The sequence below is a fragment of the Gallinula chloropus genome (assembly GCF_964237585.1).
Source record: "Gallinula chloropus genome assembly, chromosome: 5".
Classification (NCBI taxonomy): Eukaryota; Metazoa; Chordata; class Aves; order Gruiformes; family Rallidae; genus Gallinula; species Gallinula chloropus.
Window position 1 is genome coordinate 62348315 of NC_140090.1, and position 27559 is coordinate 62375873.

General features: G+C 42.8%; 1 protein-coding gene across 2 annotated transcripts in view; it reads right to left on the bottom strand.

The window, feature by feature from the left end:
* The window catches only part of ARHGAP22 (Rho GTPase activating protein 22), a gene marked incomplete at its 5' end in the record, with an annotated part of 146538 nt that overhangs the window by 9388 nt on the left and 109591 nt on the right, over positions 1 to 27559 (bottom strand). For both annotated transcript variants that reach the window (XM_084265278.1, XM_084265277.1), the window contains 3 exons: positions 134 to 207; positions 4904 to 5036; positions 9158 to 9365. In XM_084265278.1, the coding sequence (XP_084121404.1) occupies positions 134 to 207; positions 4904 to 5036; positions 9158 to 9365 (415 nt within the window). The remainder of the gene's footprint in view (positions 1 to 133; positions 208 to 4903; positions 5037 to 9157; positions 9366 to 27559) is intronic.

Below are 27559 nucleotides of genomic sequence, written 5' to 3' on the forward strand. Positions count from 1 at the left end.
ACGTGTCTTATGGGAGCAGTAACTTACATCTAAGTGATGTTTGAATATTCGTGCTTTCAGAGTAAATTATTTGCATGTAAGACCTAGACTCACAAAACTTAGTGACTTCCAAGTGTTAATTAATTTCACTTACTTGCATATGTATTTGAGAAGGTTGTAGTTGGCTTGGGGCAAATTCTTCACCTGTTTAACCAGTTCCTGGGTACCCTGAGGGACAGGAAAAACAAGAGGAGCTATTAAAATAAGTGATGCAAAGCAGATGACTCTTGCTTTCAGTACTACAAAGTCCTCTTTGCAGAGTCAAAACTGTGAACAACAGATAACAACACAAGGAAGCTTTGATTTTAAAAAAATGTCATCCAGTGTGTTGTGCCTCACGAAAAAACCGATGTCCAGAACTTGATTCATTTCACAAAATCAGTGAAAATCCTCCTGTTAACTTTAATGGTTAATGTTGAAAGACTTTAATGAGTGACACCCATTAGCCTTCAATGTCTGCCCACTGGCATTGGTATAAATGTACCAGGAAATGTTCCTTTTCAGCACCTGGCCTATTTCAAACTTGGAGGCACTGAATGTAGTATAAATACATTGCAGCAATGACTAACTGAGCAGAGAAGAGGGTTTTTTTTCTGGAAGAAAAAAGAAAAAAAAAAAAGCTAAACAACATTCCAGTTAAACAACCTTCTTTTTAATTACTTCCATTTGTGGTCATTCTGAGCTGTGACATACTTCCTCATAAAATTTCCATCTTTATATTAAAACTTATGATGAGACATCTGCTGCAGGAACAACTTAAAGCCCTGAAGCTACTCAAATCATCTAATGAAAACCTCTGACTCAGAAGTCTATTGTCCTTCCACAGTCCCAAGCATCATTTCACAGAATCGTAGGGGTTGGAAGGAACCTTGAGAGTTTATCAGGTGCAACCCCCAAAATCATTTGCTTATTCCTTTCAATGCTGCAGTTGCCCTGGAAATTTGCTTATTTTTGAGACAACTAAAACTTTTGTGGGAAAATAGATATCCAAGAACATTTGGGAAGAGTTAATAGCTGCTAACTATTGATGGAGGGATGCTAACTAATGGTAGAAAAATTCCACAAGCAGCACAAATAAGTGCATTTGGACATTCTTTTCAAACTGTCCTTGATTTATTAAGGACTCTTTGGTAGGGAATTCTGTTGGCCAGAGTCTTGCAAGATCTTCATGATTTCTCTGGTCCAGACACATCAGAAAGATCCAGAGAGCAGCCTGTATTCTTGTTGCCATTCTTCATTTCTTGAATGTATATATGCTTTTTTTATTCTATATGTCCCAGCACAAAAAAGGTCCTCTAATAAAAAACTGAAACTTATAATAGAATTCTTAAAAGCAGTAAATCCTTTTTAATTCCTTAGCTTAAAGAGTATGCTGGTTTAACAGTGACAACAATGGAGACAAGAATAAAAGACCAGCCCCTTTTGAAATTTTTTATTCTCCTTTTCAAACTTCTGAAAACATTTGAACTAAGGACAGCTGCTACTGATGCGAAGGTTAAAGTCAGTTGTTCAGGTCATCCAGCTTTCAAGTGAGGAGTTTGAACTGGAAATAGTTGAGCTAACAGACCTAATTCCCTCTTGAATTTTACTCTGTAACCCAATTTATTTCAAATACTGAAATCAGGATGGTATTTCAAGTGCTCTGAATTAAAACACCATAGCTCCACGGGATGTAAGAGCAGGTTTGGAACAGAAACTACAGGCAGTTGTGAACAGCTGGAAACATGACCTAAAGGTACAGGATGCTAACTGAAGGAAAGAAAAGTTTTAAAAAATTACTATCCATGCTCTATAACAAGGAATCAGAAATGTGATATTACACAGAAGGTATCTTCATATTCATCAAGGTACAAATGCTTGCCAGGTTAAATAAAGCTTTCTCCCCTGCTGCAGCATTTATCAGCTCTGCTAGATCTGTACCCACCAACCACCTGAACAGCAGCTGGCACAAGGCTGAGCCTTGTAACACCACAGCAAAACTGACCAGAAAAAAGTGAGATAGAAACTGCAGCATTATTAACAAGGAGCACTGATCAATTATGCATGTGGCTGCAGCCTAGCAAGCAACAGTCAGAGCACTGTCATTCATCATGGTACTTTGCAGTATTCACTGAAACCTCCTTGAAAACACTGCATGACCAATTTGCCACAGATACATGCTTTCCAAGGAGTGATCCCTAACCCAAAGATTTTGCAATGTGTGTAACAGATCAGCACCAATTAGGAGTTTCTGGTTGAGCTGGGAAACTAGCAATGCTTCAGATGTTCACCCAAATTCAGAGCCCTCCTTAAAAGCTCAACGCTATGCGCTGTTTGTATCACTAGAGTGCAAACAGCAGTGAAAGCTGCTACCATGTTAAGTCAGCTCCAACTGAAGTGAGTTTTTAGAAGATCTTTCATCCATCTAAAATCATTTTTCATTTTCAATCCCTCCCCCCAGCCAGTTAGGATGAGAGTCACTTTTTTCAAAATGCTGCAGTCCTCCTGAGATACCTGGAGACCTCAACACAATCCAAAGTGTTTGTTTTGTTTCTGTTTGCATTCCAACACTAGCGATTTGTTGGTGCAGAATGAAGATGAACAGCAATCTGAATGAAAAATGGAAAGTTTAGGGCAGTGCTGGAGTATTTTTTGCCGCAGATGGAGATTAGGCCAAACTAACTTTGTAATAAGTCCTATCTGTGGTCACAATGTAGCAGCATGGGGTGCCAACAATTTTATCTAAACGGTTATTTTGCCTAAGGAATTCTGGTTTTATTGGGTAGGTGGGTGTAAAAAATTAATGTAAATTATATTTTGAGTTCAGAAGTTGCATTCAAAACTTCCAAGTGGAAAAAGAAAACAAAACAGCCAAAATAAAACAACAGATTGTGTTTTGTTTCCAAATATTTTTTCAAAATGAAACGTTTGATTTTGAAATTCCCTGTTTATCATTTTGTGGGAAAAAATTATGGTTTCAACAAAAACACATCTTTAAGCAGGGGGATTTTCTGTGTAGGCGAGTAGGGAGGCGAGTCAGGCCCTACAGGCCTATGACTTTGTGGTACATTCTGCTCCACGTGCTACTGTGCACGTACTGCCTCTCCACCCTTGGTGTGTGCACTCCACCTTCCTTTCTGAAAAAGTAAACAGTCCTAGCTGACGTTCCAGATTTTCCTTACAAAAAAAGAAAAAAAAATGGTTATGTTTACAACAGCAGCTTAACAAACCAACTTTGTGCTATCAGCAGTGCCATATTTTATAAGTTTTCTTTTTGACTATCTAGTGCTCCTCATTGCCTTTCTAATCTAGAGAGAACACTGCACTACAAGTTATTTGAGTCTGGCCACAAAACCAACACAGATATTGCTTCCCAAACTGCTGCAGCCTGTGCAGGCAAAATCAGGCAAACTACAAAGTTAATAAGCTGAGCAGTGATATACAATTATGTTTGCCCAACTTGGCAGTGTCTCTAGTCTTGTGCAATACTGCTTAATGGATCCAAAACTTCCCAGTCTGCACATCTCACAACCGAAATGAAACCAGCTCTGCTGCCTTAGAAATGCTGCTGCTTCTTGTGAAATCAAGCATTGTGCTGTCCGTAACCCAGCACCCTGCAGAGATGCCTGTGCTGACTGAGGAGAAGGCAGAAAATGAGTAGGTTTTGGAGACAGTAGACACATGCTTGTATCTATTAAAAGACACCACTAGTTGTCTCCACACTTCTATGACTGTGTCCAGGACACAAATGCCTATCCATGCAAGGTAATGTGCTGTCTCACAGACAGAAATTCACTTTATCATAGCTGGCTAGAGAATACAACATGCAAGTACATGTAGTATCAAACTTGCCTTTTATCCATACAAGAATGGAATTACCAGATCTGCCATATTTGATGCATACAACCATCTTCCTATGGGCATCATGAAGTACTGAATCTTCAAGTGGCAGAAGACTCTGGGAACTAAAGGTGAACAAACCCTAGGCTCCCAATAAAGAACACTTTTTACCGTCCTTACCAGAGACAAAGATGTGAGTGTGCTCTTGAGATCACACACAGAAAAGGGACAGAACTGCGGGCTGCAATTTATAAGCCTTCGTGCCTCTTCTGCTTTCACTGACACTAGTAACAACCCTTACAGCTTCTTTAAACCTCTGTTTTAGAAGGTGGGTGGCACAGTTCCACCTCTATTAGACCAGACCCAACGTGCCTTTGCAGTCAGGAAAGAACTCAGACATCACCATAAGAGGAACAATATGAGTGAAACAGATCAATCAATGATATTGTAAATTATCCTGCTCCTCCCAAGCAGTGTATCAAAATTTCCATTACTGCCACAGACTCGGAGGTTTTTGTCAGTCCCTTCCCTTTCCTCAAAACCAAAGAGAAGTACACCATAAGAAGATTCTGGCAAAATATTCGTAACATTATTCCCTCCATTTTGGGATATCATATACCCTTCCCTTTTGTAGTGCCTTTCCTCTAAGAAATATTTCACTAAACAGCATCTCATCCACAAAAAACTTTGGGAAGCAGAACCTGCTGTTCTGATACATGAAACTGAAAACACAGGAAAAGTGAGTAACTTCATACAGCTTGAGTCAGCAGCAAGGCTGGGAAAGAAACCCATGCAAACCTTGCATGTCTTGCTGATTATGCTACAGAACAGCTTTGTTCAGAAGAAAGAAGCACCAGGCTACAAGAGTGACTTCGAAAAAAGCTCCTGCTTCAAGCAGAAGCCAGTGATATTAATGCCCAGCTTCAAGAAAATTCATGGAAAGGTTTTGAGGAACTTCATTGTTTTAAATCAGGACTGAAGAGTTATGAGAAGAGAGCTGGGGAACAACCTTCAAGGTAGGAGGCAGATTAGAAGGATCACTGACCTCTCCCTCATCTTTTGAGAGCAGCTGTCCACAAGAAAGAAAGTCTTCATATTTGGCAAAGGGGATGACAGGCTCTGGCAGCTCTCGAAGGTAAAGCTTCAGGAGGGACGCCACAGTGTGGACATCTGTGTTGCTGCAATAGAGAAGAGGGAAGGAAATTTAGAAACCCACACTACCCCAAAGCTTGATGCCTTTCATTGGGAGGACATCAAGGTCCCTCCTTGAGTCGGTGACAAAGTAGGCACATGGAAGGAAGCTGATCAGCCACGTTTGTTCTAGGCAGGAGGGTCTGCCTGGGAACAGTGGAAATCTCTGGTTTTGTCAAGATATGAATGAACCTCAGGAAACACAGGCAGTGGAAGGGATATTCCCGTGATACCGCTTAAGGTACAGTGGTGCTGTGGTTGTGCAGCTAGTGTGGATCAGGAATGCGAGTAACACAGTCCAGGCAAGAGCACAGTGATCACGTAACACTGACAATGTAATCAAACATAACCTCTGATCCTCTCACTGAACCCTCCTGCCTGATACTCTCCCTAGCCAACACCCACCAGCGTCTGATGGATCAGGCTTCCAAGTATCCAGGTGAATCATTCAGAAAGGAATGGAGGAGCTTGTATTTCCTTCAGGCCCTCTATTGCCATTTGGCATGGCTGCCTGGCTTGTGGATCACATCTCATTGCCTGGGCTGGGGTATCTGGCATTTTCTAGTGAACTGTTACACTGTGATATCAGATTTTATTTTTTCTCCCACTCCAGGAACTTTTCTACTCTCTTCTCTTTCCTTTGCTTGAAGTTGGGGTTGAGGTGTCAGATCCCATGATGAAGATGCACCTGTTCTTCCCTTTACATTTCCTATCCAGGTTTTGATGTATGGCAATACCTCTCCCTCATTCCAAGTCTCCTGTTGTACAACTTTGCTAATCTTTGCAGATGATCTCCGCAAAGATTTTTGACTGTTTTGACTGTCTATAAACAGATTCTGTCACCAGCTCCCTACTATCTACCATTGCCCTGGCAGTCTTGAAAGTACTCTGAGAAAAACCTATCAGCAACCATGGGGCAACAGAGCTTCAGACCCCCATATCTATCTACAAACTGCATCTCTTCTGCTTTGTACATTTTTAAACATTTTTGGAACACACAAAACAAGGAAAATTACAGTAGCAAGCTGCCAGCATCTACTACTTCCCACTAATCCTGTTAAGGCTATTCCTATTAAACAGCTCCATCATACTTGAGAATGCCACAGTTTCACATGGTGGTTTTCTTCAATTGATTATAAATGCTTTACAGACTAAGTCAGTACCCTTATAGGGTTTTTTTCTTTTTTGGTGTGGCATTTCAGGCATGGATAGTAGACATGACTATCACACAGAAGCAGAGCCCAGACTACAGCTTCAGGTCCGCTGGCTGCAGTTACTGTTTCATCCACAAGGCCATGTGAAACCCAGCCAAACTTTCACCATGGAAGTGCCATGGGAGCAGGCTGCTGTAGGCACTCCCCAACCAGCAACACCTGGCCTTTCATAACAATATACATATGCATTTAAAACACAAATTGGAAAAGCAAGCCTTTTAAAAATAAATATTTTAATTATCAGTCATCAAAGACTTCTGGTCCATCATGCAGCAGGCATGCTTTAGCATTTGGAAGATGACTGTAGATATGAGACACATCTAAAAGCACTCAGTGCAACTAGGAAAAAAAAAGGATAATCCCTTCACTGTACCTGATTTGGAATCAAGCACATGGATTTCACATTGGCAGAAAATATCTGCTGCTGCCTAGGTATCCTAGGTCATATTTTAGTTACACAGAGAAAACTATGCTTGCTAGGAGAAGCATTTCACTTAGCCAGGGTGAAACTGCCTCCCTTGTCACTATCTGTGACTATACATATCAAAGACCAGAGAGCTGGGCCTTCAGGTCACAGCGGAGGGGGGTGGAAAGAGCAAAAGGCAATGACTGGGGCACCCTCAACCGTCACACTACTTGGGTACAGCTAGGCTTGCCTCCTTTAATTCTGCACTGAACATTCAGTTATCACATTTCAAATCAATGCCCCAAAAGCCAGGCATTCCTTCATGGAGATCTTTACTGCCTCTGTTAAAGCTGAGACTCAGCACTGACCTATTTAGCCAGTGCAGATGCCTGTGGAAGTAAAGGTGCTTTCTGCCTTAAAAATGCTGGGGGAAAGGTTTGCTGACATGACAATGAAGTTATTATGGATTAGACTAAGGTAAAACATGAAAGTGAAACTGTCATTCCTAATTAATTCCTTCCATAGATATTTCTATTCCAGAGTGAGCGTTTTCTAAAATAACTTTGTTAATTTCCACATTAATTAAGATAATTCTACTTCTGAACTAGTACACCCATACATTCAGTTAAAAATACAAAGATTTTGTTTCAGAAAAGATGAAGTGGGACAATTTGATAATTTAAAACTTCTTTTTTTCATGAAAATTTCTCTAAATATTTGACACTTCCATTTAGGGAGCAAATACTGACTGTGGTTAAGAATCAAAGAAAGAGGAAGGGTGGTCTGAGAAACTGAGGGGAAGGAAGAATTAAAAGAATGTTCCAAATAAATTATAAGGACATTCTTCCCAGGATGAGACCAAATATCATGCTGCCCATGCAGGAGAGCACTAGCTGTCCCTGCAGCAGCAGGCAGGGATGCTATTGCCAATCTAAAGACTGACTGCAGTTAAAGAGGAAGGGATCCCCCAGGTAATATGCTGGCAATATACCACGTGCTGCCTGCATCATCTAGGAAAGCGGTCCTAGCGAGTGCCATCGAGAGAAGGAGCCAGGTCTCTAACTTAAGATCCCAGATCTGGTCCCAGTTCTGGACTCATGATGGCCAGATCTAAACAATGGCCTTGAATGCAACTAATCCTGGAGTTTAAGGTCTGTGTTAGGATCAAGGCCCACTTCTGAAAGCACTGTTAGGTTAACACAATGCTGACCTTCGCCCTGGGTAGCATGTAGATGTGAGAGAAGGCAGGAAATGTTAGTTACAGTGCATGGACAGGATTTGCTGCAAGGGCTCTGAGAACATCCACCCTCCTGATAATTTGACTGCCCAGGCTCAGGGCCAATTAGAGATAGTGCAGCTGAGAGCTGCCCCCCTTCCCTTTCTGACCTTGGACAGAGCGCTCCAAGCCAGGACTGACAATCTTCCCATGGGAGCCGATATTAAGCTGAGCCTCTGCTGTTTACGCCAGGTCTGAGCAACAGCTCTCACTGCCTCACAGCCACAGCTATGTCTGTGCCTGGCTAGACCCCTTAGATTTAGATCTGGACCCTGAGTCATGGATGGGTTACCTAGCCTTATCTTGGACCTGCCTCATCACTATGGACTTCTCTGGTGATCACTGGACTCTGTCACTACCCCTGCCAGCCTTGTTAGCACACTTGGCTCCCGGCTCACCTTGCTTTGTGGAGCAGCGAGCCCTTGCCTGCTCCCTGATGTTGCAATGGTCAGTAGGACAAAAAGGTAACTAGCAAGTGTTTGTACCAGGCAAGGAGTGGTTACATGAACATTTTTATGCTAGGAAGAAAAATGCAAAATTGCCATTTCTATCTATTTCAGAAACATTTGACTCTAGTTTTGTTGAAAATCAAAATATATGTGCAGTTTTGAAAGAAACATTCCATCTCGGCTGCTGAAATTGTGGACCACAAAAGTAATTGTGGCCAAGAATTCTTCTGGGCTCAGAAAGTGTTTTGTTATGACATGCTGACCAATTCTGAATATTGCACACATAACAGCAAGGTAATGTGTGAGGTGGTGGTGACTATTATGAAACCTGTTGACAAAAGAAGTGGAAGAGTCAAGATGTTGCCACTGGGCAGATCTGCTGTGGTTTCAGCAGGGACAAATGCAACATCTGAAAGCAGGAAAACACCTAGTTCACCTCTGCCCTATCAATTTTTATGGTGAGATCCCACCAACTGCTATGTTGCACCCAAACCTAGCAATACATTTCATTCAACGTGCTTAAGCTGAAACACTGGAGTAGCCCCATCCAGATTAATGGGCTCAATTTCTCTCTCTTCTCAAGCTCTTAGCTGAATAAAGGCCTCTGCACCCAACACCATGCAGGATAAAGCCTCAGTAGCACTTTACGAGAATGATGGTATGGAAAGAACATGTAAACTGGGACTCCCCACTGCAAGGCCATTCATGATGGATTTTTACATGCCACAAATAAACCAGCCTGAAATTGTTGATGTCACCTCACCTGTCAAAAAGGGGCTTCTCTCCACAGTCAAAAGAATCTTGCAGATCTTTGACAAGATTGGCTTGGCCAGGCATGCGAAAGAGCCCCTCCTCTGTAAGGCCTCGCTCCCGAATAAAATCCACACACTGTTCCACCAGCAGTGGGGCCAGGCGCTGGCCATACTTCCTCTCGTACTGTACGGTGTCCTCCAAACGCTGTCCAAAGATCCCTGCCAACGGAGAGTGAGAGAGACATCTGGGTGTCAGCTTAAACTCATCTTGAGCTGTCACTCACAGCATACAATTAGGGAAACTTTCCCATGGAGGGAATGAAACCTGTCTCAAGTTCCAGTTTCTAACAGATTCAGAAGAACAATATTATTTTTAAAAACAAGAATTATACATTGAGTGATTTTTTTTTCCTGCTTGAGAGTGCTTGACTGTTCTCTCCCCTAAGCCAGTTTATATCTCATTCTATTGAAGGAAGGTGGGGTTAAGGTGGTGTTTATGGTTATCTGAAGCAGTGCTGAATAGTTCCATTTTATCTTCAGTCCCAAGAATGCCAAAACAAAAGCTACCATTGACTTTATGGGACACAATTCCTTTCTGCATGCACCCAACTCTTAGCGGTCACACAGTTGCCCTTCAACAGTTTGCAGCTGCCCAACCCAACAGGTGGGGGATTGATAACATGACAGAATATGAGAGAATACAGTTGTCAACATTACCACTGGCTACCATGAAAATCCCCTACCATCCTACAAACTTGGCATTTCTATTTCTTTTCCTTTAATTAAAATTGCTGAATGACAATTAAAAGACAGAGTACAATGCATACAAAATGAATTGCCCTTCCTACTAAAATGTGTGCTCTATGAGAATATCAGAAGTACCAGATACACTAGACAGACTGGCCTAGGCAATTCTTAAGTCAGATCTACTGTAGTCCTATATCACCAAGTATGAAGTACTGTCCAACCCTGCAGAGTCCTGAGGGAAATAGAAATTGTACTATTTGTTTCAACTCCCTGAATGAAGCACACAAGAAGGAACCTAAGGTTTAATTGCCTTTCCCTGTCAGCTTGTTATATATCAGAAGATGGAAACCATCCTTATACCCCAGTTTACACAACTGCATTACAGTATGAGAGCTGGAAGGAAATTCCCCCCTTATCCTGGCAGGAGGGCATGCCCTGGAGCATGGGAGTGACTAATCTTTATCATTGTAAATATTGGTTTTCTTGTAGAGTAAAGGTTTTACTACTTCTCATTTCTAATCTGTTTGTATTTTCACTGAGATGGGTGCCTCTGAAGTCACATTCTAGGACAGGGAATCTCTTCAGGCTTTTGCAAAGGTTGCTTTGTAATCTCATCACGTAATCCCTGCCATCATGATAGAGCACAGCAGAACTGCTTGTGGCTCAGCACTGTGCAAGGGTTTCCAGTGCACTTACAGAGGCTGGGCAGCCACGAAAGAACAATCCTTTCAGCCCTATTTCTTAGATAAATTCTGAATCCACATCAAAATCCACATCCACAGCTGAAAAAGTTAATCTTTCAGCCTGTCTGGTAATCCCACTCAGGGGGGATTAACTGTCCATGTTGCATATTATAGTAAATACACATAGGAATTATCCAGGTAACAAGAGTTGCAAGCTACAGTGCAGGGCCCTCAGCAGTGAAAAGCAAAGCAGGAACACATGTCCTGTCTAACCCCCCTTATGCTATTCTGCTAGTGACTATTCTTCCACCTTCTTCCAATCTGAATATTTGATCCTGGGCCATAGGCCAATGCAAACCAAGGTCCTTCTGCATTAGTTACAGCGAGCTTGGGTCAGATTCCAAGCCGTGCACCCTAGAGACAAAATCTCCATATCCTATCATCAGTCTCTGAGGTAGGCTTCCTCCCACCAATTCATCTATCTCCTTAAAAAGATACATGGTATATATTCTTCTAGCTGCAAGACATCTAGGTTTAGAGGGTTCAGGCTGCAGTAGATGTCAGGGCAATTACAGGATAGCAGTGCTGTTTTCTCAAATCTCTCCTCCTTGAATCACAGCCCTGTTCCCTAGAAGACCTATGTAGAGAAGGCTCTGGGAAAGAGGTAAATGCTCTGCATTCCCCGGGTACATAGCACAGAGATAATGTTTTCCCAGAGGCCCATGTTCTGGTGTTTTAGACTTTAACTCAGAGAAGGACACAGGCAGTGTCAGACACACACTTAAGCAAGCGCACACAGAACAGTATTCATAATCTCCACTTGTGGTGTGAAGCTTTGTCTGATTTACCCTGGCCTTGCCTGGTCTGTGGTCAGTAATATGACATACCACATTTCAGGCAACATCAGTCCTTGCCTTCCCAGTCATCTTGGATCACAATCACAAGAGCTTTCTGTAGGTACTATCAACCCATCAGTGACTCCTGTGTAAAAAGCTGACAACAGCCAAGCAGAGACCCCTGACACAGAGGGTAAGGAATGTGTTGCTAAGATAACAGATAGAGATAGAAGGGTGACCTGCTTTGAGATTCAGAAGAAGCAACAGATGGACCTTTCACAACCACAGTATTATTACTCTGGGTGTCTGCTGCAGAACCAGTTGCTGGGGACCCTGTCTTTTCTCCTTCTCAGTCATGGAGGTTGGTAACACCTTTTTATCCTGGATGGAAACAGCAATGTTCAGAGGAAACAAAGGCACAATTCTACTGCAATACTGCTCACCTCCCATCACACAGTTTCAAATAGGTAACAAGAAAAAACAGCCATGAAAGCAAGACTGACATGACTGACAAGGAACCTTGTCTACCTGCCATGTGATGAGCAAAAGGAGCTGGCACAATGTGGGTTTCTTCCTGTGTGACAGTGTGTGTGCTGAAGGGTACACAGCCCTCACAGGTCCTTCTTGCTGAGAGGAAGAAAAGACCCTGAAGCCATTTCACTTCTTCCAGCCCCACTCATACTTTGGTTTGGCGGCCACATTCCAGCCCAGCTCCACTTGCAGATCTATGTTTTCTCCTTCCCTTAACCTTGAACCCTAACATTCTAGGGAACTGCTAGAAAAGGTCACCAAGCATTGCACAGACAAAATATTTCACCCAAGCCAAGTCTGTTGGTTACTTGCAAGTTTTTTACACTGCAGCTGTATGATTTTTCTTTCTATCTATCCAATCCCTAATTATTTTTTTATTTTTGCTGAGTGACAGACAAGAAAAAGACTTCCCCCTCCACTCCCCCCCAGCCACTGCCCAGAAGAGACTGCTCCCAGGCCAAGCCTTCTGGCAATGGGGTTAGGGTTCAGAAAGAGAAAGCATGAAGCTGCAGTTACAGTTGGCCTTGGCAAAATAGTTCATGTGTGCAGTGGTGGCAGAGCTTATGCGTGGTTTAGGAAAGGATATTAGTGTTAGAGTTCAGAGGAGCAAACTAAGAACAATCTTTGGAGTGGGGCTGGAAAGAGACTGACAAAGGCAAGTTGGAGCTGCTGACAGTTCTGGGCTTGCAGAAATCTTTCATGTGGGCATGTGCTGGAGGGCTTTGATTAAGTCTACCCTCAGGAAAATCATTGCTAGGGCTCTCAGAACCACACTGGCAGGAGACATAGCAGATGCACCTACTTTGGTCTCACAGGGCTAAACAGGGCAGACTGATGAGGGCAGTTCTGCTAGCTCTGTAAAGCTCATCTCACTTCAACTAGGTCTCAGAAGGGCTTATAAAACTGGTGTAGTAAAATGTCCCTGAAACTGCCAGGATATTACAGCCATTACAGGGCTGGACAGGGACTGCCCTGTCTTGCAAGGAAAATCTAATGTGGACCCAGTCACACACAGCCTCATCCACTAGCTCATCAAGGCACAAGTCTGTTTTTAATCACTGGGGCCTGCAGCTCAGACTGAACTTGGCAGTGCTTCACTCCATTTGATGATCCTGCTGGAAGACATTAAAGCCTTTCACTCCATTCACAAGAAGGGGAGCCAATGACATCAAGTCACGCTCCCAGGCAGAGTTAGAGTCGAAATAAAATGAAAAGCTATTAGCAACCCAAGGGTTAACTTTCCTTGTCATACCCTTATCTATAAGCTAGGCCCTTTTGTTTGGTTTCAAAGCAGGAAAAAAAACCCCAAAAACAACCCAGCATGCCTGGGACCACATCCTTAATCTCAGAAAGATTCAAGAGATACTAAAGAAATGAGTTAGCAGAGCTACAGAATTTCTTTCCTCTACAACAAGCTGTCTCTGTTCTTTAAAGATTTAGGTGACTCTTTGTGGAAAAAGCAAGTGAGGAATGAAGCACTGACTAAGACACAGACAGGCTCTCTGTCCTGGCCTGAATAGCTCACCCACCAGCTCCAGGCATACAAAGCCTATACATTCAGCTATGCTGTCCAGACATGCAGTGGGCAGGAAAATATATGCTCCCTGCTTCATTCTTCCTCATCAGAGCTCTAATTTCAAGCAAAATAAACTAAAGACAGAGATAATAAAGTAAGTTCTTGAGTAGATTTTCTTCATGGTGAAGACGGAGGACTCTGTATGTGTTTTAAGTGGGAAAAGTTCAGGTACACCTATGTCAGCTGTATTTACAGCTTAGTACACACACGTTAAAAGATGTGCAGGAAGATAATCAGGCACACACCTGGATGCTGCAACACAGCAGTACATACACCCGCGCTTGCATGTGGTGCCTCGCAGACAGGCAGTTTGCGGATGTAAAGACTGCGTACGTGCTCACCTGCACAGGTAAGAGTCTGCTTTTACCTTCCCACATTTGTGCTTAGGACTCCCGTTTATCTGTCCCTCTCACAAATGAAAGCACTGAGAAAAAAATTATGGGCAGAAATTCAGAAATTCATATGCTTCAACAGCACAAAACACACAAACTTATAACTCTTGTTTCCCCTCCCTGGCCCACCCAAGCACACACTATCTGAATTAGTGCACCAGCAATTGAAAAAGGGGTTCCATGTTAGGACCTGTGCATGCCTAAGATAGCCCCTAACAGCAAAACAATCCAGCCAAAGCATGAAAGAATGGGGGAAAGGAAAGGAAGAGACAGATAATTAGGAATAAAGAGAAATTGAAGAAGTAACTTGCCCAATGTCATACAAAGGGGTCTGTGGTAGACCTTGATGTCTTCTGACCCCATTCCTCACAAAGAGCAGCCTCCATATAGTAGGAACCGTTTTCTCTCGTCCACATATATTCATTTAAACACTCTATGTAAAAGCAAACAGAAACACTCCTCCCCAGAACTATCTTCAAAGGCTAGCTTGGCATCTGGTAGTATTTTTGGCCACAGACTGGGTCCTTCCCATTCTTTCCCCCTTTATAGCCAGCTCCTTTTTAAGATTCTTAGCTTCTGTCTGAGGCTAAATTAAAATGTCTGCTTTTCCTCTAGGAAAAAAAGACCCAAAACTACATAATAAATCTGAACTCTGAAAAATCATCTCATACCTCTCGTTCTTGTGCAGCACTCTGCTACATGACAGGCGCTGAGCTTCAAGCAGAAACCAGGCAGTGTCAGACAGCAGGAGCGGCAGAGAAAGAAAGTCCTGACTTCAGGCATCAGACACATTCTGAGTCCCAGCACTGGCAGCTTTCCATTCACCCAGCGCTACAGAGCGGAGAGCAGCCGATCTGCCCTGGGAGATAATCTCGGCAGCACATCTGGTCTTAGCTCCGCAGCTCGGCATTAATTATGACTTGTGCAGAAAGCATTTGAAATATCCAATGAGATGCAGAGCTCCCCAGCTCCCTCCGCATGGGGAAGGAGCGCGGAGAAAGACAGGCAGGTAGGGTCTTGCCCACCCTCGAAGCTGCCGCCAATGTAAACAGCAGCTAAGTATGGGTCACAAGTTTTAACAAAGGCATCCCCCATCGGCTCTGTAATATATTCATGCTCTAATTGCTTGTCAGATCTATTCTAGATAGCTGGAAAAGCTGAGCAACAGTTGCTGTCTGCATGCCACACTCCGGATCCCTTCCTGATACAGGCAATGTTAGTAGTGCTGCAGGCGGTCTTGCGCCCTGGTCTGGCCTCTGATCTGCTTGCAAAGCACCAGATGCAGAAACTTTGTTTTGGAGGGGAGTATCCCCGCCCCCCTGCCGCCTTAGCATGCTCTAAGAGTATTGCCGCAGCTCGGGGACATGGTGGAAAGTTCTACACACCTTAGGAAAAGCTGCAGTCTTTGACCTGTGCAGCTTTTTTTCCTCTTACAGCCTCTGCTTTAGCCCTTTACAGATAAGTTGCTTGACAAGCAGCTCAGCTGAAAAACTGGTAGGGGAAGAAACTACAGTCCCTTACACATGAACCAATCCCTAGGACTTACTTGCAGGAAAACATTCACCCACTTGGCTCCTGCTCTCGGGATAAGAAGTTGGTAGTTAAGAAAAATGCTTATGATATACTGCCCCATGTAGCTAGCTATACAGAGGTCAGCCCTCCATTTACAAAAGGTATTCACATGACTGCAGTTCTAAAGTAGTCACCATCCAAAACCTCTACACCAAGCTTCTGGGAAATTTTATCAAGTCTGTCTAATTTATCTCCCTCTGTAGGAAAAAAAAATTAATATTGCCCTGTCTGCAGCTGCTCATCTGCTTCTGCTATCAAAATATCCCTGTGGTCACTGTACAGAACATACTCATCTGAACTTAGTGGCCCACCGCTTACTTAGCTATGTTGTGGTTCAGTTTGAACACACACATCACACATCAAAAAGATACTGACCTAGCAGTCAAGCCCTGAGATTCCAGTCTCTGAGACAGTGTTGTCCCACAGCTCAGGAAATGTGAGATCAAACTCTGTGTCTACATTCTCTGCTTTTATCAAAAGCTCCTGAAGAAATAACTGTCTCTCACTACAGGTGAAGGTAGTACCAGGATCAAATGCTCCAGTTCTCGAATGGCAAGATAATAAAGTATTCCCTAGCTATTCAATGTATACCTCGAGTAGCAAAGTATTGCACAACTAGACACCAGAAGACAAAACAATACACTAGAGAGTATTTAAAGCCCACTAAAGAATATTTGTGAAGTGATACAGATCCTTAAACAAAAGGTACAAATGAGATCCTGGTTATTCTTCACCCTTTTATTATCCTTTCTTCCCTTGTGGTGAGCACAGTAAGCTGCAGGTTAGTGAAAGCCTGCCCACAGTGCTAACTGGTGAGCAGGACTTCTGAATGGCTGAGACACCATCAGGATTTTTGGCACTAGTCCCTGGAAAAATGCCTCAAAACGTGTCGCTTCTGTTAATAACATTATGGAGCAAGGGACTCAATGTTTGGGATGGAAGCCCAGGAGATAGCAAATGCAGACTTTTATTCTTCCATTCACTTCTCTCTGTTTTCCATCTCTCAAAACACAGAAATAAGAAGGTATCCAATGAAATAGAAATTCATCCTATTTAACACAGATATTGTTATACCCAAAGTATAATTAACCTATGAAACTTACAGCTTGTCTGTGGCCAAGGACACAGCACAACTCAAAGCATGATAAGACTTCAGCATAGTCTATAGTATTGAGAGTTGTATGAGATATGATGAAGCCAGTGTAAACTCTTCTCCAAAGGAAAAGCAAACATAGCACTTTGGTGAGAGAAGAATGTAACATTTGGTGAGAGAAGAATGTAACATTGTGCTGTGTATCTACACAACTTACAGTTCTCACCTATCTCCTTATATGAAATAATCCTTAATCCTTTTCAAAGCATTGCATCAAAAAATTGTGACTTAGACCACAGAATGCGGTGAGACTGGAATAAAAGCACTATATATATATATATTTCATTTCTCTTGTGTGTTTTGAATTTCCAGGTGACACTTGGATCCTGCTTTCTCTGTTAACCACATTTCTCAAAAATGAAATCCAAGAATCACACGTAATCACCGCACTGCAGGAGCTGCAGACTCCAGAAGTATATTTGATACTGCAAGAATAGCAGAAAAATCCAGAGAGCTGGCCACACTGCACATAAACTACCATCAAAATTTTCACCTGGAGACCTCCCTAGGCACATGGGGAGAGAAGGGGCAATGGAGACTGAACTCCTTCTTCTCCACTGATGTGATTTTGCTTAGCTCCAGAGAAGTTTACCTCTGGGAAGCACTTAGTTTCCTGAAGAACAACTTAGGTTTCTGAAACTGTTTAGGAAGTAAATCTCACATGAACTTGGGGACTGTAGGCATTTTCTTTCATGGTGTCATTGTATGGAGACAGTCCTAGTAATGCTCTCATGAGCTAGCACTGCTGCAGGTACCAGAACAGGGAGGAAGCCTCCTGCTTGTACATGTCACTACAAGCATTGAGACTGGCTGGGAAGTTCACTACAGCTCATACAACCTCTGAAAATCCAGGCATGTCTCGGGCTTGGCATCTTCACTCAGGTCAAATTCAGTCTTGAATCTAGTTGCAACAGACAGGAATGGTGAACCCGCATGAACTCAGAAAATACTCCTTCTCATCTCTGATTGTGAGCAAACTTGTTGGCTTGCATAGCTCTAGCAAGTGCCCATAGGGTGTGGGTATTTTTAGACACTGGCTTACACAAAGTATTAGCTAATACACAGGTATACTCAAGCAGACTTGTCTGAGGGAGCTCAGATCTAGGAAATTGCTTCATCTATTTGTACAGTATCAAAGTTAGAATCACAGCTGAAGTTCCCTAATTTTCAAGCAAGTTGAGCCTTCTACTTTTCCAGTAAGTAGACTCATTTTTTAACCACACAAACACGGGCACTTGAACATCTCCTTATATCTGTTGAGAGCTGGCAGTGAAATGGCAAGGGTTGGTCAGTCACAGGGCTGAAAACATCAGAAACATTGTTAACAGTATGTCTTCTGTACAGAAAATTTCCCTTCTAGTTTCCTCCCTCTCCAAACACTTTGGACAAATCCTTCTCTGAACAAAATTATGTCCCCACATCCCTCTCCTGCTCTGGGATCTCAGTCTTTGCTGCTAATAAAATATTTTGACAATAAAACAGGCTCATGCTTATTGACTGATAAACAATTCCACCCTGGCCTAAAAGGTTAGCAAACAGTTGTGTTCATCCTTCCACCACAGTAGAAGGATGCGCCTGTGTGAGGTGTCTTCCCATCTCTCTAAAATACATCACGAAAGGAACTGACTGAGCAGCACTAAAATATCCTGCCATGGACTCTGACCAGTTTACACTCTAAATACAGATTGTGATTGTTTGCTCATGGAAAAGATGATAAACAGACCTAAGCACCACTTAACCACAACATTATGAATCCAGAGCCAAACCCCTGTTTTTACTGGTTTATTTCTCTCTAAATAAAGGCAAGAAGCATTTAAAGAACAAAACCTCAAGAGAGACAAAAAAAATGCCTTTAGCAAGCAGTGATCTGGACAAACGTGCCCTGAAAAACCTTTTTCTTCCCACAACATAAGAAGGTATTTCACAGAACTTTTACACTCTTTCGTGTGCCTGTCTACATTTAAGACCCTCTACAGACTTGACTGAAGCGACGTCTGTAGGAAAGCCTCTAACCAGCAGATCTTCTCATTTAAGTGCACAGCATGTTGATGCCCCCACTGCACAGAAAAATTTTACAAAGATTCTGGGTATTAGAAAGTAAAACATAATTATGAGATAGTATAATTGTTGCCACCAGCATTTCATCACTGGAGAAGGATGAGTATTCCAGCTGTTAGTTCAAATGCAAGGAGTTTGAAACCTATTGCTGATCTCTGTCTCCAGTACAGAAATGAGCCACCTGTATTTCTGGCCATACTGGAACCTGTCAGGGCCTGTGATCTAGATTCACAACCAAAATTTATTCACTCAGAAAACTAAACAAGCGTATGTTCTCAGGCCTTCCAATATCCCAAGCCTGAGAGGTTGATATCCTAAGCACAGACAGCCACAGAGAAGCAGACCAGATCAACAAATGGGTGCTTATCCAAATCAAACTTCATCATAAATACCTCTGTCAATCTCTAACCTGCAATTACAAAACTCACCACCAGATAAATTGTATACGGTTTCACTTTGATGCTTTCTCAAACTCGATGAAAATCTGTTCGCTAATTCCCACACATTTACCTTTCTCCTCCATTACTCAACTAAAATCCTCAATTAATATATAGCATAACTTATCACATAATCACTAGGTTTGAAAAGACCTTTGAGATCAAGTCCAACTGTACCTGTTCTCTACTAAATCATATCCTTAACCACCTCATCTACCTGTCTTGTAAATACATGCAGGGATGGTAATTCAACTGTCTCCCTGGGCAGCCTGTTCCAATGCCTGATACTTCACCACCCAAACATAAGCTTATGGTTTAAGTTCTAGCAACAACTGAATTTGACTGGCTGTGCTTGGAGAGGGGAAAACATTTAACTCCATTTTTATAAACTGGATAAAATACTTCAGTAAATCTGCTGGCCTTTCAGAAACACCTCTAGACTAGGTGAAGGGCTGAATGTTCCTCTCTCTGACCTGCAATGCAGAAGGTAGAAAGGGGAAATTGCAAGACCAATTGTGTGAGGATGGGGAAGGAAAAAAGAGCAACTGGGTGGGTGTTTATGTGTGGAAGTATAACCTTTCCAAAGGAAATAGGAGGAGAGTTACATGGTGAATTTCTTTGCTCCCAACTCCTAAATGGTTAAAATTGCAACTTGTAAGGAGGGGGCTACCATTCCTCTTCAGTAAGCACTTAGAACATTCATCAAAGGACTAATACAGAGAAATTAAAATACTTGCCTGCAAGTTCAGAAACACCACAGAAACATGTTTGTCCCATTAATCATATACTGTCAGTACGTGCAGTGAGAATCATCAGTGTTTTAAAGACTGTCAGCTTTCAAACATCAAGCATGAACCTAATGATTACAGGAATAGTCCCACTGAGAAACCACCAAGGTAAGAGGTGGTACTGGTCAAACTATGTGCTACAGCTCTCAACAATGTAGCAACTACACCACCACTATCACCTCTCCATGGCACTTACTAGCTGGAAAGAAGAGGAAAGCAATTTGTTATCGAAGCAAATGCAAGCCCCACCTTATTTTATCTAAAGCTCTATTTCTCTTAGCACTACAAGGTCTATGAAGCTAATGACTCCCTCCAGAACTCTTTCTTTGATAGCCCAGGTGGACTTATCTTCTATGAACCTATCTCATTCTATTTTCAATTCATTTATTTTTGTTTCTACAACATCTTGTGACAAGAAGTTTCATAATTTAATGTTGCACTGCACAAACACATTTTTCTTGGTTCAAACCTCATGATTTTGCACTGTTGAAATCGTCCTTATCCATCCTTCCTGCAATATTCTCTTCTCCAGGATTCTTTTAAAAGTATTTTTCTTCTTGAAGAAAAGGCTAAAGTTGGAAAGATTTTACTTTTTAATTGCTTAAACCACCTCTAGAATACAAAACCAATTCAGGGCAGCATTGTGTACCTTGATCTTGAAAAATCTTTCCCAGCACAACTTTAATCCAAATAGAAAGATTTCCACATGACATTTCATTTTATCAAATCAGCATTTCCCAACAAAAAAAGATGTTTCATCAAGCAAATCCCATAAAAAACTTTGCCCCGCTCACTTGCAAATCTAACAGGAGTAATTTCCATTTGTAGTTTCTCTCTATCTACTATCTGGTTGAGCAGAAGCACTGAGAAGGATTCTTGCTCACCTACTTGTAATTTCCCAGCTCTTAATGCCTGCTCTTTGGTGCCCAAGACTGCTCATGCTAACAAAGTACTACAGACTCATTCACCTGATGCCAAACTGCGTTGTGCTTCAGAAGCCAGAAGCTGGTTAATGACAGCTAGAGATGTAGAATTCATGCTGCTGCCTGGGGTTTCTGAAACCAGCGGCAGTGGACTTGCCCTTCTGACTCCAGGAATCACACAGAATCACAAGGTTGGAAGAGACCTTTGAAGATCATCAAGTCCAACCATTCCCATCCTATGCTAAACCATATCCCTAAGTACCTCATCTACCCTTTTTTTGAACACATCCAAGGAAGGTGACTCAACTACCTCCCTGGGCAGCCTGTTCCAGGCCCTGACAACTCTTTCAGTAAAACTTTTTTGCTAATATCCAATCTAAACCTGCCCTGGCACAGCTTCATGCCATTTCCCCTTGTTCTATCTCCTGTCACCTGGCTGAAGAGACCATCGTCTACCTCTCTACAACCTCCCTTCAGGTAGCTGTAGGTGGTGATAAGGTCTCCCCTCAGCCTCCTCTTCTCCAGGCTAAACGTCCCCAGATCCCTCAGCCGTTCCTCATATGATTTGCCCTCCAGCCCCTTCACCAGCCTGGTTGCCCTTCTCTGCACTTGCTCAAGGACCTCAATGTCCTTTGTATGGTGGGGAGCCCAGAACTGAACACAGTACTCAAGGTGTGGCCTCACCAATGCCAAGTACAGGGGCACAATTACCTCCCTAGACCTACTGGCCACACTGTTTTTGATACAAGCCAAGATGCCATTGGCCTTCTTGGCTGCCCGGGCACACTGCTGGCTCATGTTCAGCCTGCAGTCAACCAACACCTCCAGGTCCTTCTCTTCCTGACAGCTCTCCAGCCAACCTCTCCCAAGCCTGTAGCGCTGCATGGGGTTGTTATGTCCCATGTGCAGAACTCTACACTTGGCCTTGTTAAACTTCGTCCCACTGGTCTCAGCCCATCGGTCCAGTCTGTTCAGATCCCTCTGAAGAGCCTCCCTACCCTCAGGCAGATCAACACTTCCTCCCAGCTTAGTGTCATCAAGGTCATTGATAAAGATGTTGAACAAGACTGGACCCAGGACTGAGCCCTGGGGGATGCCACTCGTGACCGGCCTCCAGCTGGATTTGGTTCCATTCACCACCACCCTTTGGGCCCATCCATTCAGCCAGTTTTTAACCCAGCTGAGGGTCCATCTGTCAAGGCCAGTGGCAGCCAGTTTCTCAGTCAGAATGCTGTGAGAAACCGTGTCAAAGGCTTTACTGAAGTCCAGGTAGACCACATCCACAGCCTTCCCCTTGTCCATTAAGCAGGTCACTTTGTCATAGAAGGTGATCAGGTTAGTTTGACAGGATCTACCTTTTGTAAACCCATGTTGACTGGGCCTGATCCCCTGGCCATCATGCATGTGCTGCATGATACCTCCCAAGATGACCCTCTCCATGATCTTCCCCGGGACTGAGGTCAGACTGACAGGCCTGTAGTTCCCTGGATCCTCCCATTTCTGCTGTGATGACCAGGCTACTGCACAGCCTCCACTCAGAGCCCAGTTAAGCTTGGGCATTTGTACTGAATGTCACTTAAAACCTTTAGCCAGCAGCTTTAAAGATGACATACACACAAAGAGTGAACCAAAGAGATGTGAAATTTAGGAATTTTACATGGAAGCGGAACAGCCATCTGAAGGTAGAATCTTCAGAAGTTGTTAAGGAATACCTTTTTCTCTTGATATGCTTTAGGTTTAGTTTTACACCCTTTCATCAAGTATTTATACACACTGATAAGATCCTTTTCTGAACCTTCTCTTCTCCATGTTAAACAGTCACAGCCTTCTCAGCTTCTCTTAGTATATCACTTCGCCACAATCCTTTAATCATCTTAGTTAGTGGCTTTTCACTGGACTCACTCCAGTAAGCCCACATCCTTTTCCTGGGGAGCCCAGAGAAGGACAGAGCACTCCAGATGTGGTCTTACCAGTGTTGAGGGGAAGGCTCACCTCCCTCAACTTGCTGGCAGTGCTATCCCTAAAGCATCCAGAAATCTGTTGGCATTCTTTGCCACAAGGGTGCATTGCTGGCTCATGTTCAATTTGTCCAACAGCATCCCAGGTGCTCCTCTGTAAAGCTGCTTTCCAGTCGGTCAGCCCCCAGAGTGTACTGTTGCCTAGATTTGTTCCTTCCCAGGTGCAGGACTTTGCATTACTGTGTGTTGAACTTCATTGGCTTCCTGTCCATTCATTTCTTTGGCCTGTTGAGGTCCCTGATGGCACTACCACCTGATGCACCAACCATTCCTCTCAATATCATCTGCAAGCTTGCTGAGGGTGTACTCTGTGCTACTATCCAGTCATTAATGAAACTAATAAGCTGTACTGGCTCCAATATCAGCCCCTGGGGTGCTAATGACTGGCCTTCAGATGGACTTTGGGCTGCTGATCACAATCCTTTGAGTGGAGCACTTCAGCTAGTTTTCACTACACCTCACTGTCTATTTATCTAGTGTGTACTTTATGAATCTGTGAATGAGGATATTACATGAGACAATGTTGAAAGACTTGCTAAAGTCAAGATAAACAATAATCACTGCTGTTTCCTCATCCTATCAGGTTGGTCAACCATGACTTCCCCTTCATAAATCTAAGCTAACTACTCCCAGTCACATTTTGATCTTAATATGTTTGGAAATTATTTCTGGGTGGGTTTGCTCCATCGCCCTCCCGGCAACAGAGGTGAGGCTGACCAGCCTGCAGTTCCCTAGGTTCTCCTTCTTGAAGATAGGAGTATCCAGAGAGCTCACCCAGTCACCATGTATTTTCAAAGACCATCACGAGTGTCTTAACACATTAGCCAGCTCCTTCGGCATTTGTGCACAGATTCCATCAAGTTCCATGGACTTGGGTATATCCATTTTCTCTGACTGTTCCCTAAACAGATCATCTTCTACTCAGAAGTATTTCTGTTCCAGGGTTTTTCCACTGGCTTCAGGAGCTATGGAATGTTTTCCTAAATCCATTCCTGGATGCTCAGAGAGTTTTCTCTATATTCCTTTTAGGTAACCTGTCCCTGGTTCCATTTCTTCTATGCTTCCTTCTTTGGTTTGAACTTTATATTTGGAGCTCTTTTTTTCATCCATGTAGGCCTCCTGCCACCTTTGCTTGATTTCCTCCACATGGAGAAAGACTGCTCTTAAGCTTGGAGAGAGTAATCCTTGAAAGATCAATGAGGTCTCCTGGACTCCTTTTCTCTCCAGGACCATATCCTATGGGATTCTTCCAAGCATAAATGTGAGAAGGCCAAACTCTGCTCTCCTGAGTTCCAGGGCTGTGATCCTTCTTTTGCCTTGCTGAACAATGCCTTTGGAGTGGCTCTTTTATAGATATTGTGACCTAAGGCAAGTTACTGTATTGCTCAATAACTCAGATTCCTCCTTTAAAAAATTTAGGACACTACCTCAAGGCTGCAGCGTGATGGCAAAATATGATGGTCATAAAGCAGTAATAGAAGTCCCAGATATATATGACAGATAATTTAGAAAAAAAACAACTATCAGATCTCAAAAACAGATCTTAAAACTTTCTCTGTGTCTCAGTTTCTAACTTCACAAGTGTACCACACAAGTGATACCTTTGCCTGGTGTAAGGCTAATCAGCATCTCCTCACAGATAATTTGTGCATCCCCTAGTTTTGGGCAGATATCTGAACACATAACTCCTCTCATCTTCCTCTTCCCTTGGCTGGGCCCATCTCCTAGCATCAGACAACACTGAAGAGCAAACACTGATAAGCTGCATCAGGCACCAGCTATCTCTGTGCAGAGATAATGGCAAATATAAGGCACAACAAACACTTAGTACCATTCCCCATGCACCTGTGGGAGTCTGAACAAGGGAAGCCCCACCACCATCTAGTGAAAGAGCTCCTTTTGGCCTAGCCAGGAATCCCACTTGAGACTCTCACTCTGGGACCCCTCTAGCAATACAGGGAACAGAAACCTCCTGTCCGTCTTCACACTGGGTAGATTAGAGAAGCCACCTCCTTTTTCTTCATTACTGCATCTTAGCATCTTAAATTCACCACTATGATTCTACGTTCTTAATACAGTAACTGAAAAATACCCATTTTACAGGTGGAGAAATTAAACTCCAGGTTCCCAAGACTTAACATCATATCCTAGCTCCTAAACTGTCTGACAACCTGGTGGACATGCATCTAATATCAATAAAACAGTCGTGTTTTGCTCTCATGCAGATGTTATCTGAAAGGCATTTACCCATCTAAAACAGGATCCCTATTTCAGCATATGTAGGGCTATTATTCCACCACTCATAATGACATTGAGCCAGGCGTGAAATTATTCTTCGGAGACTCGTCCCTAGTTTGCAGCTCTCCCTTAATATAAGACATGGTCTGCACAGGGCCTGCAAAAGCATTCTCTGCACTGTTTTGCTGGCTGAAGAAGAAAGAATGCATACATCATGGTTTATCTATATGGAAAAGTGTACTGGAAGTAACGACAGTAGAGTGGCATCCTCAGTGGACCCTTCTTCAGAGCCCGCCAGTTAAAAATTGACCATTCCTCCTGCATGAAGAAACCACTTGTGGAGCTCTTGCAGCATAAGTACTTTGTCACAGAGTAAAGCTCTCCATGTTTGCCTAAGGGAAGTACATCCTTTCCAACTGCTTCACCTCCCATTCATCACAAGGAACTGATGAAAGCCTGGCACGATGATGATGATAAGTTGGTATAAGTAATAAAGAAAGAAAGGGGCTGTGACATGCATTTCTGGCAGAGGAGCAAGGAGCTTCTCATGGAAAGTAAGAGTATGTAAACAGAAGAAAACAAACACAAACACAACACAAGATTAACACATGCAGTGCAGTCGTGTGCAGAGCTGTTAGAGTTACGCCACTTTGCTTTCAACTCAGGAACCAAAAAACTCAGCCTTTGTACCACATGGCTCAAAATTCAGTCCTAAACTCATTATGTTTTACATCTGATGCAAGACAAAAACGAGGAAGACATGCCAACTGAGAGGTAAGCAGATGGGATTTCCTTAAAGTAGCTGTATTTCTTCACACTAGAAGTACAGTCCCACTGCACATGTACAGAGTGTGTGTACTCCTTTCCTCCAACTACACCAAACACTTTCAACGCATCAGCCTTTGGAGGACGCTGGCATGCTCACTCTCATCCAAGCCCATGGCCACAAACCTATGGTGCTGCTACAACCCCTCCGTATTGCAGAGCAGCTGTAGAACAGCATGACTGTAGGGCACAGAGAGGCTCTCCAGATAAACTTTTAGTGATGTAAACTCCAAGTAAAACTTCTTTTTCATGGAGGTAAGAAGGATCATAGGGAATGTCTTTTATCACCCTCTGTCAGAATGCGCTCCAAACTCATTTTTATCAAGTCACTGTAACAAACTTTACACTTAAAGACATAATGAAAACACATAGAGTACTCTCAAAGCTCAGTTTATAAAATCTTCTGCTCCTAATGAAATGGACTATACTCAAGAATTCAAGTGCCTGAAACTCAGAGAAACTTGTTAGAAATTCTTTTCCCTATAAACAGGAAAACTCTTCAAAAGACACAGGAACTCTAAGATTTAATTCTAAGGCCGCATTTGAAGTGTATTTCAAAGCACACATTCCATGTGGCTTTTAAGCCTCAATGTGTCTCCTATTAATAATTTGGGATCCTCAGCAGCTTTGGGGAGTTTTCTGTTTTATTTTAAGAAGCTTTTGTTGTTCACCTTTAAACACAGTTCATGTGCCCACATCAACACGTAAGGAGATACCCTCAACCTTTTTGATTTATATTTCTTCAATACATCAGCAAAGATTAAAGTGTGGCTAAGCCTCCCCTTTTATCTTGGCATAATTCATTTTTCCACCATATCAACCTTCTCCAGGGCTGGATATTTACATACTAATAATGAAGCCTGCTCTTTAATTCCTCCCCCATCCCTTCAGCTTTGTATATTAAGAAGTGTCGATAGATAAGGCTTGGCTCTCAAATTAGTGGTGGTAGAAAAGCAGAGTTCAAATTATTCAACTAAAACACAGACATAGCTATGTTTACTGTCCTCCTACATTTGAACTAAGCTGGGATTTCATTCACAGGGAATTTGCCCTGCTCTGATTCTGATGGAGGGGGAGTAGGCTTGATCATTCCCCCCAACTGGCTAAAACCATTTGGAATAAATGATTTGAAAACAGTAATTTGAGCATCTTAATTATTTCCTAGTCATTGACATTCCTATAAAAACTGTATGAAGTGCAAAGAGATTGAGGATGCAGCTCCATAGTTTCTCTAAGCCAATTTATGTGTTGGTTACCATCAGAATGAGTAAGCGTGCCCCCTTCCATCCAATCATTTCTCCTTCACTCCATCGTTTCTCACCACTGTCCTTATTGTGTTGGTTCTGCAACTGCATGGTTAGCAGGCCTGGGAGCCAATCCACCTACAAAACAACCTTTCCCTCTTTTTTTCCTGCCACATTATTTCCTACTGCACAGCTGCATAACCACTGTTATTAGCACAATGAATCGTGGTGGGAACACATGGCTTCAAGGCGTGAAAAGACCATGCCCGACAGCAGCTAGCAAGCACTTCAGTCAGCTCAGAGAAGTGATGAAACCATAGCATAAGAATTTGTTTGTGCAGCTTGGACTACCAAGCAGACGTAGCTAAGCTAGCTTTAGACTGATGCATTTG